Raw genomic sequence first — 22,823 nt, forward strand, 5'->3', positions numbered from 1 at the left:
CAAGTCAAAAAGCTTGTAAGCTGAGGCACTCTTAACCCAAGGTATCACTGTACTTGTATGTATTATATGTACTTACGGTCAAGTGTAGTACACTAAATGTAATGTCTTTCTTTTAATTTTCTAACATATGTGGACATATTAATATTAGATATTCAATCCAACAATATAAAAACATAAAGTGTTGTCGTTGAACACAAAAACACTAGGATAATTAACTTTGTAATATTTTATTTAAAAATAATCATACAAATGCAAATTGCTTTGGTGGAAAACCCTTTTTATCTTGGCCTTATAGATATGAAGTAGATATATATATAGACATATATATATATATATATATATATATATATATATAATGCACACACGTATGGTGTGTGTATATATATATATATGCTATACGCTCTCTTTTATATATTTATATATATATATATATATATATATATATATATATATATATATATATATATATATATATATATATATGAAGGTCATATTGTATATTGATGAGTCCACAGATGTTAGAAGGAATTTAAGGGTATCCTTACTTTTTCAGATGATTGCATGTACCAATGTATACATACACCAAGACATTTTTTAGTTACATATAGTACTTAGCCATGAGAAGACATTAGAACTTACGCTGTCAGTGGCATGCAAAAAAAAAGATGAGGCTCCACATCAAATATCAAAATAGGCCCCTTATTTGCATACTGGATTTTGACACTCAAGAAAGAATTGTCTCCCTTTTCATGGCTCTTAAGATAATTGTCAACCCCCTTGTTTTTAGGCAATTCTGTTTCTCTAGAGAGGGAAGTCCTGCATTGATTCAAGCCACCCAGTAGAAAAGGGAGTAGGACCAAATATTGTTGTGTTGCCTTTCTCCATGGACCACATAGCAACTGCTTGTTCTACCTCTATGGTACTTATGCCCTTCGTTACAGTACTTAATACAGTAACACCTCTGACATGATCACCCAAAATTATAGCAAAAATGGTCTTAAAGAGAGGTGGTCCCCCAACAACTGAGAGACAATGTATATAATTTATATCAGGAGACTGTAAATAATAGTAAGCTTCTCACTGAGGAGGGTTTTTGGAGAGGTTTCATTGTATATCTGATTGTACAGTAGAATAAATAGAAATCCTTATAGCTTATTCATCCTTGCATGAATCAAATACAGTTGTAAGTGCATGACAGATTTACATCAGATGATTTCATTTTGCATAGGTCCACATTATCATATAACATAACAGTCAGAATGTGGAGAAACATATTTATTTAGTGGAAGACATTGGCTAAGTGAGTGGTTGTGTATTTTTTGCGATTTATTCTGTGAGTAAGCAAACTACAAGAAATACAAAAAAGACATTTAAAAAATGTCAAAGCAAGTTAGTGCATCAGTTTTCGTGTTATTTATACATATTTACAAACAAATAGAAATTAATTTAAAGTTCGTTACTGGTAGAAAATATTTGCATTGAAAATATTCCCATCAAACCATATGTGCAGATACTTGAGATGATAACGCAAGGCTCCCTAATCCCCTGGAGTCAAAAAAATTTTGCTGTCCTGTTCCGCTAAGGAGATGAACTCCATCCACAGGAGAAAGAATCTGACGATCAGTCATGGTTCCACTTGGAGAAGACCCTAAAAAATTTCCTTGGGACGACACCATTTTTTCAGGACTAGAAGCTAGTTTTGGGGAAGTCGAGAAGTTGTATCCATACAAAGCACATGGGCTATGAAGTCTAAATGCATTGTAAGAACTTTGATGTGGCTGTCCACTGCCAAAAGCATTGCTTGTTGGTGAAGGCATGAGATACTGCAGTTGAGGAGACATGCCTGAAATTTGCATTGATAAACTTGTTTGGGGACATCCAAAGTTTTCGTTATCAGTTCCTGCCAGGGACATATTTACTGTAGTGCCGCTTCCCATTCCAACATATGAAGGGGTCCTTGGGGCTGCAAAGGTTTCGCTGGTTGAGTTTGCAAGTCTGTTGTAAGTCTCAGCAAGAGAAGTGCTATATCTGTTAAGTGCAAGACTAGATCTGCCACAGGCTGAATAATCTGCTGGAGAAAGGCTGCAAAGCTGACCTGTATTTGCTCCAAGATGGAAAGCTGGAGACGAACAGGGAGAACCTGGCAACAAATGAGGATGAGTTGCTGCTGCTCCAGAGCCAGACAGTAAAGAAGATGCTCCTACATTTCCTAAATAATGATAGAAATAGCACCGATTAATCCATATAATTATGTTTATCTACATGTCTAGCTACACATAAAGTATGCATGAATGCAACACACTTAAGAAACTATAAAAACAGTTGTATCTGGATACGCATTCACTTGTAATAGAACAGAGGAACACATTTTGAGATTGTGCATTCCTAAGTACCGTATTCACTATCTTTTTCTTTTGTCCAATTCATTTTTTAAACCAAATTTAACATTAAATGAAATAATAGATAATTAAGAACTGGTTTGGCTTCTTGCATTTTAAATTATTCAGTTTTCTTTCCATGGTTTACTTTCCATTTGTATAGTAAGAAACTCTGAATAAGACGATAGTTCTATCACAATGTTGGAAATGACTTAGGGGAGCCACTCCTGAAAGTGAAAAAGTTAAAATAACTGAATAGTATGCCAGCATTTTTTCCGATTTTACTGTGTGGGCTGTTACATATGATATTTTTTTACTATTCCATTTTATATTTTTTTCAACTTCTGAGAACAAAACAGATTTAACTTTGTTCTTTGTTTATAGCTCTTCATAAGATCAGTTTCACATGAGTGTGTTGTAACTAGAGATGAGCGAGCGTACTTGCTAAGGGCAAATACTTGATCGAGTATTGCCTTATGCGAGTACCTGCCCGCTCGTCTCAAAAGATTCGGGGGCCTGCGGGGGGTAGGAAATGGTGGGGGAGAGCCGGGAGGAATGGGGGGGAGATCTCTCTCTCACTCTCTCCCCCCTGCTTACCCGCGCCGAATCTTTTGAGACGAGCAGGCAGGTACTCGCAAAAGGCAATACTCGCTCGAGTATTTGCCCTTAGCGAGTATGCTCGCTCATCTCTAGTTGTAACACATCCATAATAAGGACATGTTACACATGATTTTGTAACTGTTTGTCATCGGTATTATCATCTGCATTTGCCTCCATATTTGCTGTCATTGCTTTCATTACTTACTGAACAAATACTGATCCCTATTTGTCAAATAGTAAATATTAGCAATGAATGCCAATACAGATCAAATACTCATGACAATACTGATGAATATTTAGACACATGGATTAATCCGTATCTCAATACCTGTTATATTAAACTTATTTTTACCCTTGTTTTTAGTCCCCGTAGGACACTTGAACTTGCAGTTGTATAATATATTGCAATACTTCAGTATTGCAGTATATAATACTTTTAGGGGCAGTTTATTAAGCCCTGCTGCAGTCAGGGCTTAAAGGGAATCTGTCAGCTCGAAATGTTGTCTAAACTGCAGGCATTATATTAAAGAGCAGGAGCAGCTGAGCACATTCATATATAATTTTATGCAAAAAGATTCAGTATAACTCGTAGTTTATTCATTTATACCTCTGCACATTCTGAGCTGAACAGTCCAATGGGCGGAGCTATCAGTGATTTACAGTTATGTGTGTATGACTGTACATACAGGGAATGCTGTCAATCATTGATAGGACCGTCCGTTGGACTGTTCAGCTCAGAGTGAGCAGAGGTATAAATGAATAAACTACAAGTTGCAAGGAATCTATTCCCATAAAACTATATATCAATCTGCTCTATAAAGCAATGCCTGCAGTTAAAATAATTATCTTTATTTGTATAGGGCCAACTTATTCCACAGAGCATGCACAACATGTTTGAACTGACAGATTCCCTTCAATAGGCTGTAATCCGTGAGAGGCCTGGGAGCCTTCAAAGCATTGAAAATATTCCAGGCTGTAATGGCAACCCATCAGCACTAACTGTGAAAAATTAATCCATCACTCATTTGCATGGCCTTTTCCCAAGGAACATTGATTTCTATACTCTTGTGGTGCTCTCTCCTGTGATGCCCTCCACAAGGAAAAACATTACCCCTCCGGGGCATATTGGTAGCCTCTCTCCTAGCCAACCAGAATCCTGTACACTGATGAGAGACAATAACCCCAAAACAGCTGCATGTACATAGATATTCTGGTTTAGCTTACATCCTCTCTGTCCTTTTGCAAGGCCTAAGCCTCAATCTCAAAGCTTTAGCTGGTACAAAAGCAGGCAACTAAAAAATAATAAGTGGAGTGGCTGGACTACAATACCCAGAGAGGTTATAAAATTGTGGTTATTTATTTAGAAAAGAGACAGCCGGGGGGGGGGGGGGGCTGTCTCTTTTCATTTGTACCCTCTCAAGAGGCATTTGTACCCTCTCAAGCTTTGATACGTACTTCTCGAGCCCTGGTCCCTAAAACTGTACACAATACTCCATGTGTGCTCTGACCAGTGACTTGTAAAGAGGAAGAACTATGTTCTTGTCATATACCCCTATAGCTCTTTTGATCCACCCCATGATCCCATTTGCCTTGGCAGCAGCTGCCTGGCACTGGTTGCTTCAGTTAAGTTTACAGTTATTTAAAATCACCAAGTCCTTTTCCATGTCAGTTTTGCTCAGTAGTTTCCCATTTAATGTATAAGGGCTCAGTCAGACGGGCGTTTTTTCGCGCGATTTGCGCATGCGCATGCATCCGGCGATTTTAAAAAACCATTGCTTTGCAGTGGTATCGGACACATGAGCGCTTTTTATGCGCTCGTCCGATAAATTATAGAACAGAAATCGCAGATCGCACCTATCTGCGATCTGCGATTCCTGTTCTCTTCTCTATATGCGCTCAATGGGGCAGGCATGAGATCATATACTAGACAAATCGTTCTCCTCTGCCACAGCTGTAACAGCTGTGGCAGAGAAGAATGATGTTTGCCCATTGAATTCAATGGAGCCGGCAATACAGCCGGCTCCATTGAAAGCAATGGGCTGCCAGCGATCGCACGATGAATTTTCGGGAAGGGCTTAAAAATATAAGCCCTTCCCGGAAATTCATCCAGAAATGTGTAAAAAAAAATATATATATATACTCACCTGGTCCCGGCACATGGAGTTCAGCCGCGGCGGCCGGCAGTTCTCCTGAACTGCTTTGAGTAGTATTAAGCAGCCGGGGCTTTAAAATCCCGCCTGCTGAATGAGCTGCCTCTGATTGGTCACAGCCTCACCAATCAGAGGCAGCTCTCACTCACACCCATTCATGAATGACAGCTGAGAACTGCCCCTGATTGGTCCCTGCGCTGAGCCAATCAGAGGCAGCACTCACTCACCCATTCATGAATTCATGAATGGGTGTGAGTGAGAGCTGCCTCTGATTGGTGAGGCTGTGACCAATCAGAGGCAGCTCATTCAGCAGGCAGGGATTTTAAATTCCCGGCTGCTGAATACTACTCAGAGCAGTTCAGGAGAACTGCCGCCGGCCGCGGCTGAACTCCGTCTGCCGGGACCAGGTGAGTATATATTTTTTTTTATTTTTACACATTCCTGGATGAATTTCTGGGAAGGGCTTATATTTTTAAGCCCTTCCCGAAAATTCATCGTGAGATCGCCCGCAGCCCATTGCTTTCAATGGAGCCGGCTGTATTGCCGGCTCCATTGAATTCAATGCGCTGGACAGCTCCGGCCCGTTTCTAATGAAACGCGGCTAGGAGCAGTTTTTTCGGGCGATTTTTCGGCCGTGTGACTAAGGCCTAATGGTGACATTATATGGTTCCCTGCCTATATGCATAACTTTACATTTATCAGTGTAAAACATCATTCACCACTTTTCTGCCCAAGCCCCCAACTTATCCAGATCCATTTTCAATCACATCCTGTCCTCTCATGAGTTACTTACTTTATATAGGTTTGTATCACCTACAAATATTGATATTTTACTGTGCAATCCCTCCACCAGGTCATTAATAAATATATTAAAAAGAATAGGACCCAATACCGACCCCTGTAGTAACCAACTAGTAACGGTGATCCAATCAGAGTATGTACTATTACATACTCTCTGCTTTCTATCATTGAGCCAGTTGCTTACCCACTTACACACATGCTCAGACCAAGCATTCTTATTTTATATACCAACCCATTATGCGGAACAGTATCAAACGCTTTAAAAAATCCAGATATACAAGATCCAATGACTCTCCCAAGTCCAGTCTAGAGCTCTTGGGTTAGACTGGTGACATTTAGTGGAGAGTTTATTTTATCACTCTGCATCTCATCTGATATTTCATTTTCCTCTGTGGAAACACTAGAGAAAAAACTATTTAAATACATTTGCTTTCACCTTTACAATTTTTCTACACTATTCATTATAGGGCCATCCCCTTCAGGCCTTAGTCAGACAGGCGTTTTTTCGCGCGATTTGCGGATCGCATAACGGATGCGCATCCGCAAATCGCGTGACCGGTGCCCGAAAATCGCCCGAAAATCTGCTCCTAGCCGCGTTTCATTAGAAACGGGCCGGAGCTGTCCAGCGCATTGCATTCAATGGAGCCGGCAATACAGCCGGCTCCATTGAAAGCAATGCGCTGCGGGCGAGTGTGGGATGAATTGTCGTGAAGGGCTTAAATATGTAAGCCCTTCCCTGCAATTCATCCAGAAAAGTGTTAAAATAAAAAATATATACATACTTACCTGCTCCTGGCAGCCGGAGTTCCCCGCAGCCGGCCTGCAGTGGGTGTGAAGGGGGTGTGAGTCAGACCTGCCCCCTGATTGGCTCCACTGTTACAGCTGTGGCAGAGAAAAATGATTTGTCTTCTATATGTTCCCAATGGGGTCGGCGCTGCTGCCGCCGGCCCCATTGAGCACATATAGAGAAGAGAACAGGAATCGCAGATAGGTGCAATCTGCGATTTCTGTTCTATAATTTATCGGACGAGCGCATAAAAAGTGCTCATGTGTCCAATACCATTGCAAAGCAATGGTTTTAAAAAATCGCCGGACGCATGCGCAAATCGCGCGAAAAAACGCCCGTCTGACTAAGGCCTCAGGATGAATCTTTTTACTATTTATATAACTGAAGAACAGTTTGGGGTTAGTGTTACTCTCATTGGCAAAAATCTTTTTGTCTCTACCTTTGCTGCTTTTATCTGTTTTTTACATAATTTATGTTTTTCCTTATAGGTTTTAGTGCTTCTTCGCTGCCTTCTTCTTTTAGTAGTTTAAACGCTTTCTTTTTGCTGTTTATTACCCCCTTTACATCCTTAGTGAATCACATTGGTTTTCTACTATTGCTAACCGTTTTGTTCCTGTAAGGTATGAACCGCTCGTAGTAAATATTTAAGATATTTTTAAACATTTCCCATTTATTGTCTGTACTCTTATTTTTGAGGACATTGTTCCAGTCAATAAGGTTAAGGGCATCTCTGAGCTGATCGAACCATGCCTTTCTAAAGTTTAGTGTTTTCATAGCTCCCCGATAAAACTCCCTTTTGAAAGACAAGTGGAAATTTATTATATTATGCTCACTATTTCCCAGGTGCCCCTGAACTGGCACCCATGTTATTCTGTCCGGTATGTAGGTTAACACTGAGTCCAAAATAGCCATCTCGCCAGTTGGGTCCTGTTCGAGTTGGGTAATGTAATTATCTTTAGTTATTGACAGAATCTTGTTACCTTTATGAGATCCGCAGGTTTCAACTTATATCCAGATAGTTAAAGTCTCCCATAATAATTACATAATTATGATTTACTGCTGCATCTTATTGCCTCAATAACAGATTTTCAGTGGCTAGAAATTCAATGTGTTCATTTCCCTCACATTTATCTTCCCATAATGTGGGCTTTAAATGGGATTTTACATAAAAACAAACCCTTCCCCTTTTCTGGTTTTTATGATCCCTTCTGAACAAACTGTAACTCTGTAAGTCACCGTCTAGTCACAGCTTTTATCCAACTAGATCTCAGTTATTCCCACTGCATGAAGGTATAGTTATTTTAGGTTTATAAGGTTTAGTTATTTTTTATTTTAAATGTATCCCTGTTAACTGTTATGCCAGTTCTAACTGTACTAAACCCGCCCACCGCTCCACCCCCATTTTCATTACTTAGTCCCATGTCACTGTCCATACTTTCATCCACTCAATCTCTGTGATTGCCCCCCCCCCCCCAGTCCAAAGTTTAAACACTCCTCCAACCTTCTAACTGTCTTCTTTTCCAGCACATCTGCACCCTCCCCATTAAGATGCAGCCCATCCCCATGGTAGAAAGAATCTGTAGCCCACAGCAAAGTCACCCCAGTTCTTTAGAAATCCAAACCCCTCCTTCCTACACCAACTCTTGAGCCCCTTGTTTATCTCCCGCTGCCTTTCTGGTGTGGTGCATGGTACAGATAATATTTCAGAAAATGCTACTTTGGAGGTCCTTGCTCCTAGTTACCTGAAATCATTTTTAAAAACTTACACCTATCTCTAACTTTGTCATTGATGCCAATATGTACTATACCAAATGGATTCTCACCAGCCCCTCCCAGTAATTTGTCAACATGATCTGCGATTTGTTGAACACAAGTGCCAGGAAGACAACCGCTGTTCAGTGACCCTGGTCTTTGTGGCAAATTGCCATGTGTTTTCCCCTAATAATTGAGTCTCCCCCTACCAGGACCTGTTTAGCCTACCCTTTGCCCCTATTCCCCTTATTACTAGAGCAGACATCGCCTTGGCGGTCAGAGGCCATGTCATGCTTTAGCAGTGCTAATCCTATAATAACATTTCCATAATCTGCTAGCTATGCAAACTTGTTGGGGTGTGCCAGTTCATGACTAGCCTCCCTGAATCTCTTACCTCTACCCCTCCTTCTAAGGCCTCAGGTCCATAGAACGTGTGGATTCCATGCAGGGAATCTTGCATGGAATCCGGCACTGCTTGCGGACAGTGAGCACCACGCACCTGCATTCTCCAGCAGCGGCAACCTGACAGATCCCTCCACTTCCGGATTCGCTGTACTGCGCATGGTCCTCATGATTCGCTGTCGGACATGCGCTGTACAGGGTTTTTTTTTTTTAATCTCCTGCTTCCCTTGGATCTGTGGCACATCTGCAGTGTCAGCTGCGGGTGTGCCGCGGATCGGACTGCTTTCATTGACTTCAATGGAAGCTGTCCATGCAGGATCTGCAGAAAAATGGAGCATGCTGCAATTTGTTTTCTGGAGCAAAAGGTTTGCAAATCAAATCCACATGTTTTAATCCATTTGCGGATGCCCATGCATCTCTAGGGGCGGCTTGATTTGGGGATCTTCCACGCGGGTGCCCCGTGCAGATTTTGCAAATCAACAGCGGCGCCCGGATGCGCCCGTGCGACTGAGCCCTTAAAAACTGCTAATGAAATTCATAGAAAAATATATATTTTTAATTAGCATATTCTTATAATCTCCAGACGATTTCAGTTGTACTGCAAAAATAATAAAATACAAACAATGCAGTGATGCTATTAATACAAAATACTTCAGATATGTAGACAACCAACTCTGTCATCAATATTAGGTCTGTAACAGTGGGAAGAGTGTAAAATAACCATCACTGTTTCTTGTTTCCATTAGTTCTAACAGTTATGCAGCATAAAAGTTTGGACCTGGACCTAATCAAAGTGTTAAATATTATGATATTAAGATTCCAGTATAATATCTATCTATCTCATATCTATCTATCTATCTATCTATCTATCTATCTCATATCTATCTATCTATCTCCTATCTATCTATCTCATATCTATCTATCTATCTATCTCACTATCTATCTATCTATCTATCTATCTCATATCTATCTATCTACCTCACTATCTATCTATCTATCCATCCATCTCACTATCTATCTATCCATCTATCTATCTATCTATCTATCTATCTATCTATCTATCTATCTATCAATCTCATATCTATCTATCTATATCTATCTATCTATCTATCTATCTATCTATCTATCTATCTATCTATTCATTACTAATTCATGACAGAACATACTGTTTCATCAGAATTAACAGTAAAATTGCACCAAATCAAGTCCATCTGTATAGAAGTCCCTGCCAAGTGTTGATCATTAACTGACTATCATCACTTCATTGAATTTAATATATGGATGGACCAGATGTGATGATTTCATTTTAACTTTAATCCTGATAGAATGACATACTCTGCCATGAAATTTAAGAGAAAAGTATATGAGCTTTGCATTTCAGCTTTGACAGGCCTATATAAAGTAGAATAAAAAAGTGATATACAGTATTGCAAACAATTGAAAGATTGCAATTTTTTGTTATATTTTCAATGTGGGGAAATATTTCTGAAAAATGTGCAGATTTCAGCTTAAGCATATGACTGATAGTATATTAATACTTTTATACTTAGCATCAATGTCCATGAAGTATGTATAGTATTTAAAGAATAGAGCAAAACAAGTTCCCCTGCTCTCAACTATTTTTGCCATATTCCTCTGATTTCCCAGAGAATCCTACAGCAGCTGATACCAGACTATTAAAATGTTATTTACATAATTTACCCATTTTATATAGTTTACCCAGTTTACCCATTTTATATAGGAATGGATCAATGGCAATTTTAATAGCTTGTGTCATTTTCCACTATAGTACATGATTATACTTGACATATTGACATTGAAAAGTCTTTTCCTATGTGAGGAGCAACTTCACTTATTGATAATGGCTTTAGTGTTCTACCAGGAGCCCCTGCAAATTGCTGTTAACAAGGGGGAGAACTTCTCTAAAAACGTTAGTGTCAAAGTGAGTGGTATTGAGGTTTACTATGGGAGCTTCAAGTTTTTAGACATGCCACTCCAGAATCACAACCTTCGAGAGCTGCATACATGAAAACAAGGGCACCACTGTGTCAGTATAATTAGTTTGAACATTTCTCCTCAAAACAACACAATGCACAGATATTGTAGCTGATTGCTCTGAATGTAGAAAACACTAAATAACTATATTATCCTATAGCATATATTCTTTACTATTTCAATAAATGTTTAGAAGCCTGGAATAGATTTTCATCTGCTGGAAAAGATCTTCCAGTTACCAGATACCCACAGAGTTTGAAATGCGTCGGGTCACGCTTGCCCTTCTTCTATATCAATGGACAGCAGTACAGTCAATAACAAGTGATAATTGGGGGTTCTGAATTTACAGTGGTACACCGGAAACGTTAGTTATCATCACTAACTTTTTAAGCCTACTTCATGACACCACGATTCAATAAAGCCAAACTCATTAACAAAGTCCAGATCTAAAGCCCACGCAGGGTTACTAACCATCCATATGTTCCTGGACAGTCCGTAAAACCCGCAGACATTTTTCCACTGTCCATAAAAAAATGCCATGCAGCCGTGAATTTTTTGAATCTGAAGGAACCCGTAAAGGTTATTCTAATCATAATATTCATAATTTTACAGCTGTAGTAAAAAGTGGTAATATGTTCATTCCAGCACTCGAAGCAACAGACACGTATCACTTATGATCTTTAGAATTCATTGCGGTTTTCTAACGTGTCCATAAAAAATATTAGCGGTCTGTGATTTTTGCATAAGTTGTCCAGAAGAAAGAAAAAAAACAGGTTGGCAGCACCGAGCCTTAGTATTAAAACTCGTCTGTTTCCCATCTGGTGATGTAGATGAGTATTTTGTACTGCACTAATGTTATTATTAGAAGATATATATATAATATATTCAATTTTACCTTGTTTAGGAATACCAGGTATGTCTTCAAATGTTAGGGTCCTCAAAGAAGGTCTCCAAAATGCATAGGACTCCACGAGAGCTTCTAATCCCATTCTAAGAATACAATACATATGAATGATATAGACAACTGTCCACAAATACTCAATTGCAATAAAGCACCATGAGTTTACAACTCCTCAATACTCAGTCCAAGACGCTTTGAAAAGTAATGAGTTCTACTAAGACTCACTTAACTCTGCACATTTTAACAAACTGTTTAAAAAGGTGAAAAAAATCTGGACATTAGGCAAAGAAAAAAAATCATTTCTACTAACAATAAACTTCTGAAACGCTTTTATTGTAAGTGATTTGTTTTTATTTAATGCCAGTTTTAGAACCCCATTATAACTATCAAACAGTTTCATGCCAAGCTTTTTCTTAGATCACAGATATTGTACAGGCAAGAGCTATAAAGCGTTTATTAGACGAAGCTGGGTAGAAATGCCTTTATTTTCAGCAGTAACCCAGACTTTTCACTTCTAGTTAAATAGGAGATAAAAAGATACCTCCTGGAGAAGTATAGCCCGGGTGATAATTTATACAAGATGCCTTCCACCAATTTCCAAGTTTTATCACCAATTTAATTTATGCAATCAAATGGCTACATTAATTTAGTGAAATACTTACAATTATTTAAAGGGGAGAATTGTTTTGCCTTCCTGATTTAACATTTTATAGGGTCAAACTCAAAGCTTAGGAAAATAATGGAACTTTATTCTCACCACATAAATTTGCTTTCACTTTGCTAATATTCTCCAGGATATCTTTTAACGGCTTAAGCTGCTGATTTCTATTAAATAAACCCTGCAACTATATACCACTTTAAGGAGGGTGAAATTCTATATATAAAACTAAATTGCATTATACCTAAAAGAATGTTTTAGCTGTTAAAATCGTTAAGAGAGTCCTATCTAGTAAATTAACAAAACTGTGTTATACGCACTGACATTTGATCATTTTGTTTTCCCTGCTATGAAAGGGTCATGCATACTGGCTTTACAATAACCCTCGAGACCTAATATGGTGAGATTTAGACATACTTTAAAATTCTTTAAAACGTGAAATTTAAATAATGTATAAAATGACCACAAGGAAAATTTAATTTTTTTCTTATTACACACTATACTAGATTATTATACTTTGAATATACATTTATAATATGTAATACTTTGATATAATGTCTAATACTGCAGCTTGACAATAAGCATCCTTTACTACTTAGTCATAAAATCTCATTTCAAAACTGTATTAAAAAAAACTTCTAAAAACTGCCAAAATATCCAACTTGGGAATTATAAATATTAAGTTTACTCTGCTTATTTGATTGCGCGTTGATTGTTAGATAAATAGTATTCCTAAGGCCGAGGTCAGTCAAGCATTGTTTTCGCACGTCGATAGCTGCACGAAAAAAAATGCGTGAAAAAAAATGCGTGAGCGGATGCATTCGCACTCGCATGTCCTATCTTTTGCAGATGCAAATTTCTCGTGCTTGTAAAAAAACGGCATGTGATCGCTTTCATTGGAAAGCATTGGTTCTAACACAGCCGTTTTAAAAACGTGCCTATACATGCATCAAAAAAACGCTCATCTGACCAAGCCATATTATAGATATTTCCTCTTTTAGTACATCTTATGGGTTAAATCTTGCATATATTTTTACTTTAAAATGTAGAATTTGTATTGTGCTAATATGTAATTTACAATAAAAATCAGATCAAAGTGGTATTGCATTAAAATGGCTACCAGTATTATTGGCTGACTGTTAAATATTTCTGAATAGCGTGTAGATTTGTAACATTTGCAGTGCATTGAAGGTATGTTTCATTTAGGCCTCCACCGATCACATTTTCCTTAAATCTAATTTTAAATATACTTAAACAAGGATTGCCGTATAACATTATAGAAACGTAACATCTGATGCTACTCAAGGTCTACGAATAACACCGCTTAATATTTCTGAATGATTAACACAATATTAAAATGAGATTAGAAATGTGGACAGAAATGTTGTTTAAAATAATTATGAAAAAAGGAAATGTGCTCAGATAAATACATTTTGTGTTTCAGTCTACTTCTTTGTAGCCCAGACTGTAATATCTGTGAAGCTAGGTCCTAAGGTCCTAAACTAAGCTAATTCTGAGCCATGATTAAATCACCACTTAAACTAAACCAGATTTGAGCCTGTCACCCTTTTACAGATCAAACAAATGCAAGAGGCTAGAGGGAGAAAGCAGCACTTTTTTTGCAAATGAATAAACACTTTTTTCCAGGTAGGAGTAAAAGCAATAAAGAGGCAAAGCAAGTCATTTCCTATCAGCAACACATGCATTCTAATATTTACCCTCCTTTGTGTTGCTGTGACAGTAATTTACCACACATGTGAGATATGGGCATTTATAGAAAATATGCATTGTATTTATTCAAACAGGTTTCAAAAAACGGCTAAAGAATATACTTTAACAGTAATCTTAATTAACACGGATGTTTGTATCTGACTGATTTCTGTATACACAATCATCAACCCCCCTCTATACTGATGTAGACCAATTTAACTTGACTGTGAAACTTTTAGATCAAATTATGTTAAGCCATTAAAAAGCTATAGTCGTTCCATCTTAACACAAGCAAAAGCCATTTTAACTACTTAAAGGTCAAATAAATTGTGAAACAAAGTTATGACGAATTAGGAGTCATGTTAAACTTGGCTATGTCTGTATACTCTTAATTTTCCTCAGCATTATTGATATGGGCATAGCTCTTCGACTCAACTAGATTTTTAAAAATTTCTAGATTCAAATTAAAATTTTAACAAGAAAATGATAAGGGGTCCATGAGAAGACATTGTACCTGTTCACATTTTATAATAGTAGAATATTAGCTTGGCTGTTTGATCTGATTGACCTTCTGCATGGGCTTGTGTATACCTTACTCTATGCAAAAATTCCATGAAAATGTTGCATGAAAGTAAATACAAGGACACTTAGAATGATGACAATTCAGTGTCAGCTTTAACAACAGAAGCTTAGCTCGGGATGGGTGGCATGGTGTGTGTGCTGAGTGTTGGGAAGGCAACAAGGCACACTTTTTTGGCCAAAGCACTACAAAGCACTACTAAATATTTGGGAGATAGAAGGAAAACCCAACTAGAACACGAACTAGAAATACACTATATTTGTAAAGTCCTTAGAATGTCTACAATTAAAAAAAGGAAATTTTACAGTTAAAGGATTTCATTGGGTATATCACAAACATTATAGCAACAATGACTATACACACTAATGAATAAGATGATTTGAAAATAGGAGATACATTAAAATATGTGTTGAGTAAGAATGCAGTCATATTTATGCAATAATAGTATCTTGCCTTGTTTCATAGTTAAACCAATGCTGGTCCCAATATATGAGTAATTAACTATTTTAATCAATTATGATGACATTGAGCACTAATGTTCAGGTGAGGTCTAAATATCCATGCGGGGTAAACAGGCGACCAACTCTTCACTGATAAGTTAGAAGGGATTATATGAAGTCAATACGTTCTTGTTTTGTGATGCATAGCTTACCCATAATAACTTTACTGAAGTATTGGACTGAAGTTACTCTAAAGCATGGACGTTTTTTGATCTATTATTCTACATTCCTACTTTACAGAGTAAAAATATACAGTGAAAACGTTCATTTGCAACAATGCAGCAGGTCAAATGTAGCTAAAGAGGCTCTATCAGATCATGATATGAACCATATGACTTTCATAGACAATATTTAGCCATAATATCTTCAATATTATACAATCCATGAGTGAATGGTTTTAAAATGTAGACTTTATATTTTTGACTATACTTTTTACATTAGCCATCATATCAGAGCAATACACAAATTATTACTAGATAACTGAGTGAAACCATAAGCAATAAAATTCCAACCTGTTTCGTCCAGAATCTCTAAATCCTTTGGCAAATGGATTTCTGTCAATTTTCAACCGGGTTATCTAGAAATAAAACAAAAGTAGTTTGGATTGCTTTTTTGTGCATAAGAACTATGAAATAAGAGGAATGGAACTTATTTGAAACAGCACACAAAAATAGATGTTAATCTGGATTCCAAAGAGCATGCCTATGTTACAGCAGCACATGCAGAGAAGGAAAAAATCTAGTAAAAATGTACTATTGCCAATATTTTATTTTACCATCCTATTACTTTACCATTAATGAGATCCATTTTCTTTTATCTTATCACACCGCTCGGTGTCTATATTAAGTCAGGCTATAAATATGTCAATAAGTCATTATACTATTAGGGCTTTTAGCCTTGAGTTTCCATAAATAAGGAACATTATTTTAGTTGAGTAAACACATGATTTCAATAGAATACATCTGTGACTCCCCCCAAATATGTACACATACGTCACATTAAATGTGTTAATGATTCTATCGAGTCACGCTGTTTTTCTCCTTCGAATTCCAATTTCATGGTAAGCTGTTTATAGTTGGAAACAGTGTGTATATTTTTATGAACAGAAGGAATAAATGTAGCTTGAATGTCCCCCTTATTGTCAAAGAATTCAACAAATTGTTTTATTTATTGCCCAGGGAATGCAAGAGGTGAGCACTGTACCCTGTCGAATACCCACATTATTGGATGAGAAATGTTACCATAGACAACGGACAGATTTCTTGAGCCTTGGTAGCCTGATAGGCATGAATGCACATTTTGGCTCTTACTTGCTATTTTTTTAATGAAAGACTCATGTTTTGAAAAAGAGTGTTGCGTTACTTTCATCTATTAAAACATTACTTAAACAACAAAACTGGTAATAATATCTACTTATTGATGTACATCTACTCTGAGGATGTATTTTATCAATTAGAAAGCCTATTTTCAAATACACTTAGTTAATATATTGAAATTTCCCATCCAGGTGGCTACAAATAGCATTTTTCACCCTGGAGCAAGACTGACAAGCAACTGTTAGTTCATGAACAGTTCACCAAAATAGGCAACTTTTTTCCAGTGTCTACAAAAAACTGAGCAACTACATAGACATAGTCTTTATCAGTCGTTTTGGTTTATCAATTTGTCTGTGAAAAATACTGTTGGCTTTCCATTGTTTTTGGATAACTTGTCCAAAAAAACACCTTCCATGGCCCTGTTTGCTCTTGCATTACACAGCCTATTGATAGCAATGGGAATTGGGCACTCAGCTTAACATGTTAACGGACCCTCCTAAAAAGGGTCTGTCCAAATCAGATGATTCCTTTAGCATCATCCTTTTTTCTCAACAACAAATCTTAGCTTTAATAGAAATGTTTTACTATGTAAGAAAATACATTTTTCTTGGTGTGTTCCATTCATGTTCTCTCCACAAAAAATTACAGATGGTTAGAAACTTTTGATTAATTTGGCACACAACTAAGAAAAAATGCTTGAAATGACAAATAAAATTGCCAGAATAAGAACAAGACGCAATCATTGCTATTTTTCAAAACTCTTCAAAAATAAGGTTCAATTGCTCCAGCTTAAAGCTTTTTTGTAGCCAAGATGGGAAACCAGTGCCATGATGGCGGTAACTACAAATACAGCATAGTGCTTCAGCCCAGCGCTGTTTCCGCAACTCTCAATGAAGTGAATGGGATCTACGGAAACAACGTAGCTAGTCTGTTTTCATAACTCAGGAAGTTACAGAAATAGTGCAGCATATTGTGCTACACTGTTTCCATATATCTTACTCACTTAAATAAGAGCTACAGAAACAGCGCTGGACTGAAGCGCTCAGCTATTTCTAACAGGTGGTCAGAAACAGAGGTCCAGGTTTTCCCATTTTGGCCATGAGAAGCCAAGGTGGGAATAACCCTTTAAAGACTGTCTTCTCGTTATACTCCAATCTTTCAACCTAAGGCCATATTTACACGGCTGATAGCGAGTCGTAATACCAAGTCCCTGTTATTTGCGAAGTGTGGGAGACCGCACATCTGCATGTTCTATTCTCATGTGAGACCCGCATGAAAACAGAACATGCTGTATAATGTGGTGCTATATAACAGTACCATATGGCAGGATATGGAATATGACTGAAAGTGTAGTACAAATGTCATGTTTGATGTATTTGTTTACATTTTTGTAACACCATTGATCATTTTAAGAAAAGCTCAAATTTCCGAGATTAAGTATTTTAGCCACTAATCACTATTTTCTCTTTAAACCATGACTGATTTCTTAATACGTCATATGCATAATGTAAAAGTAAGAAAATAATGGCGAGTACCTGTTGGTTCTGGTACGCTGTCACTGTAGTAAATATTGTTTCTGGGAATGTGAAAGCTTTCTCCCCCTCTCCTACTGGAATTGGTTTTACAGGAGACAGTTCATCACCACAGTCTTTCCGAATGACATGGACTCGTGGCTGATATTTGTGCATGGAATGAAGAATAATCTGGGGAGAAATATGTAAAATTTAGTTAAATAAAAAATGCATTTTAATGATCTTTTTCCTTCATATATGTTTCCCAGTGATCATGTATGTTGAATGATGGAATGAGGTGATTAAATGGGAATCATTAGCTTTAAATTAATTTCATGTTTAAGCCTTCAATAAGATTTCATTAATTCTGAATTCCTTACTGATCTTAATTATCCACAGTTGAACTGCCATTAAAACTGTGTTTGAAACTGTGGTTTGTTTTTTCATCCTGCAACTTCAAAAGCTAATACTAACTTATTGTAATGCTGGTGACTTCAAAATCATGTTGGAAGGCATGAATAATCAAGAACAAATTGTCATGGCAGTGGTACTTTGACCATTCCATTACTCTATTGATGTAGTTGATGATGTTGTTTAACTTTTCCTACGAACATTATGACCCCTTGCTTAAAATATTAAAGAAGACAGTCACTATTGTCCAGTTAAAAGAATATAGAAAAGATGAATGCAACAGAATATGGATACCTTAAACTTGGCAAGACACACAAAACTACATGGCATAAACATATTTCATTAGAGCATGAAACTGAAATAGATACCATAATTACATTCTCTTCAAATATTGGTGCACAAGTATAATATTAATTAGAGATGAGCAAGTATACTCGCTAAGGCACATTACTCGAGCGAGTAGTACCTTAGCCGAGTATCTCCCCGCTTGTCTCTAAAGATTCGGGGGCCGGCGGGGGGCAGGGAGCGGCAGGGAGAGCGGGGAGGAATGGAGGTGAGATCTGTCTCTACCCCCGCTCCCCGCCGCAACTCACCTGTCACCCGCGCCGGTCCAGAATCTTTAGAGACGAGCGGGGAGATACTTGGCTAAGGCTCTAATGGATCAAGTAATGTGCCTTAGCGAGTATACTCGCTCATCTCTAATATTAATCACACTATCACTGAGCATAGTTGAAATCAAGCTTTTAATGATTAAATAGATCATGATATATCAATCCTCAGGGGATAAAGCAGGGCATAAAGGAGAGTGAAAGACGTGAGGGAGACATCCTGATGGAGTATATGATCAAAAGAACCAATTGTTTCTAACCTTTTTTAATTTTTACTGTCATTTATGTCCAACTTGTCCCCCGATTGCTATACTGTAGGAAGAAATAGGTAGGAATTACAGAATAGGGACACCAGAGGCTCAGTTTTCAGTGTTGGGCCACTCTTTTTGCGTTGGCAGCAAAGTTATATGTTAGGGCTGGCTATTCAGGGCCATATGATTGAAAATAATTTCCTTTCTAGACCCGAAACTTACATTTAAATATTGGTGTACATGACATTTGATTTTTTTTCTGCCACCACTTTCTCAATATTTATTCATTAAAATGTACATTTCAAATGTACATCAGTGAATTTGTAGTCAATACAGGTCAATTTCCTTTACTGGAGGAAGGGGGCTTACAACTCATTCAGTGACAATATGTAATATTGATCAACATTCGAACCTTGGCAACATTTCAGATAATCAATGCTGAGAATGGAAATAAAATGGCTGTCATCAGTCAACTTATATTGAGCACTATGTAGAATTTTTGAGAACAATAAATGTATTTCTTTTGCACTAGGCTCCTATTTGTAAATCCAGTGGATAGTTTCAAGCTAAAAATTTTACCAAAATTAATTGATTCACTAGTCATTTGAAAAGTAAAGAAATACAATAGAGGGTTCAGAGATCATTAAACAATCATTTCAATTTTTTTCTTAACATCTACAAATAATCCAAGATGACAACTACAACCAAAAAGTTTGATTGAAAGTCCTGATATGTCTAAAACAATATAGGCATAGCTAAATACTTGCAAGATCCTGATTGATGTATAAACATATGTATTGTAAGGGAGTTTTTCACAACAAAACAAATTGGTAGCGCCAACTACAGCTACCGTACAGCCTTTCTTCTGTGAAACTAAATTTATAAAATTTTTATGTTGTAGATTCAGTGACATTGGCATAAAAAAACATGTGATATGACTACTCCTATTGGTCAACATTTAATTCAAATTCATTGCTAAAGTCATTAAATATATAATATACCTAATTTATATGTATATTAATATACAATAAACCAAGTTATGGTGCTATTAGGTGAGGTGACAGGGCGTCAGATGTTGTATTTTTTAAATTCACCCCTTCCCTAGTTCCACCGCTGTCCCCTGATGAAAATCGTGTGGCGCATGGAAATCTGAATCTTTTCAGACTGCCGTGCACGCACTTTCCCAGGTAAATCTATCCGTCACCTCCCCTAACAGCAGCATAACTTGGTTTATGGTTTTGTAGAGAGGCGACAGTTCCATTTAAAATTTGAACTAGAGATGAGCGAGCATACTCGCTAAGGGCAATTGCTCGAGCGAGCATTGCCCTTAGCGAGTACCTGCCCGCTCAAGAGAAAAGGTTCGGCTGCCGGCGCGGGTGACAGGTGAGTTGTGGCAGTGAGCAGGGTGAGCGGGGGGGGGGGGGGGGGGAGAGGGAGAGAGGGATCTCCTCTCCGTACCTCCCCGCTCTTCCCTGCCGCTCCCTGCTCCCCACCAGCAGCCGAACCTTTTCTCTCGAGCGGGCAGGTACTCGCTAAGGGCAATGCTCGCTCGAGCAATTGCCCTTAGCGAGTATGCTCACTCATCACTAATTGGAACCAAATATGAAATTAATAGGTCAGGGGGAAAGTCTTTTGTGACCTCACAGGATGGGATCCAATCCTGTACAGACCCAAATCACTTCATCAATGAATGTGTGATTTAGGAATGGAATAAGTCAAATTTGTCTGCTGAGTACAAAGAGTCAAATTCAAGTCAAACTGAGAAAATAGATTGGTAAATTTTAAAATTCTTTTGCCTACATAAAAGTAACAAACATATTTTAACAAATAATAACATGTGACTCCCTGTGACCACTGAACACCAAATCCTCTAATTGTAATCCCTCATCTATTATATTACACCAATCTAACATAATAGTAATTTCATTAGATATGGTGTTAACAGCTAACATCTGTTCTGCATACTTCTTTTACTTTTTGATAGAATTAGGCTCACATTTAATCCTGAAGCTAAGGAGAGCAAAGGCTTTACTCTTACTAACTTTGCAGACACATAATATCAATAGGAGTATAAAGTGTTCTTCATTCACATCCAATTTTATGATAGATTTAATAGACAAATGATTGTGAAATACTTAATAGACAAATGGCTCTAAGAACCCTTCCAAAACAGTTCTATGAAAATAAATGTAAGATTAATCATTCAGCAGCAGCAAATGTTTTCCAGAACTGCAAAAAAAGATCAAAAATGTTTTTCATTTATTAATCACATAAGAGTAAAAGCTTCCATAACAGGCAATCAATACGGTCTCATTTTCCTACACATTTCAAGTGTATGGTGCTCTTAATCATAGCTATGGCAATATGGTTATGATTAAGAACGTCACATGCTTGAAATGTGTAGGTAAATGAGATTATATTGATTGTCTGTTAGGGAAGTTTTTAATCTTATGTAATTAATAAAAGAAGAATATTTGTCTTCAATTTTTGTGGTGCTAGAAAACATTTGCTGCTATTGAATATTTGTCTACTTGGATGTCCATGGGGCAAATCGTGTAACAATAGAATACATGGTGTGTAGCAGCCTGGTTCAGGTGAACTGTCTTTTTACGCTTCAGATTTAGGCCTCAGTCACACGGGCGCATCGGCACCCGTACACCGGCGCTGATGCGCCCGTGTGACTGCAGGAAGGAGACGGACGTACCTGCAGACAGCTGTCTCTCTGCAGCGCCGGAGAAAAGAACACATGACCGGCAATGAAGCCGGTCACATGTTCTTTCCTCCAGCGCTGCTAAGAGACGGCCGTCTGCAGGTGTCAGTTACACGGGCGCATCGGCGCCGGTGTATGGGTGCCGATGCGCCCTTGTGACTGAGGCCTTAGTAAGATTAATTAATATAAATAAATAGCTCCATAGAGCACAACATAAAACAAAGAGATATGTAACAATGAAGATTTCCCTCATGAACTTGTGTGTTATAATAAATTCATATATATGATACCCTTTATTTGTCCACCATCAGAAATGAATGAAAAAACTGTAAAAAAAAAAGGCAATAGATAGCACATGATGTTCCATCTCTATCTTGCCACATTACATAAAAAACTGAACAGCACATGGTTACCCTCTACTTCAGCATGACTATAGTCATTACTCAAAAGTAGTCAATAGTAATCTCGGTTGCTTGTCATCAATCCTCCAGAATAAGTATTGAGTCATTGAGGTTAGTATCACCCTGAAAGGGAACAAGTCAGTTACTTTATGCTGTGGTCAGTGGGGGCAGGACATTATAGTGACAGACATGCTGATTCCAGCAGGCTGTCACTTATGCAGTAATATGCAGGGACTGTGGAGAACATACAGCTTGTTTCTGTATATTTTTTGTAGCTCTCAGCAAGAGTTGATTCCAGTTGTTTATAGAATGGTAGAGTTGGAAGGGACCTCCAGGGTCATCGGGTCCAACCCCCTGCTCAGTGCAGGATTCACTAAATCATCCCAGACAGATGTCTGTCC

General features: G+C 37.7%; 1 protein-coding gene across 1 annotated transcript in view; it reads right to left on the reverse strand.

Moving 5' to 3' along the window:
- Positions 1–492: 492 nt before the first annotated feature.
- The window catches only part of TBX18 (T-box transcription factor 18), a 37,401-nt gene continuing 15,070 nt past the window's right edge, over positions 493–22,823 (reverse strand). The window contains exons 5-8 of the mRNA XM_066605022.1: positions 18,066–18,233; positions 15,727–15,791; positions 11,761–11,855; positions 493–2,209 (exon numbers count right to left, since the gene is read on the reverse strand). Coding sequence (XP_066461119.1) covers positions 1,494–2,209; positions 11,761–11,855; positions 15,727–15,791; positions 18,066–18,233 — 1,044 coding nt within the window. The 3' untranslated portion in view covers positions 493–1,493. The remainder of the gene's footprint in view (positions 2,210–11,760; positions 11,856–15,726; positions 15,792–18,065; positions 18,234–22,823) is intronic.

The sequence above is a fragment of the Eleutherodactylus coqui genome, chromosome 1 (assembly GCF_035609145.1).
Source record: "Eleutherodactylus coqui strain aEleCoq1 chromosome 1, aEleCoq1.hap1, whole genome shotgun sequence".
Taxonomy (NCBI): domain Eukaryota; kingdom Metazoa; phylum Chordata; class Amphibia; order Anura; family Eleutherodactylidae; genus Eleutherodactylus; species Eleutherodactylus coqui.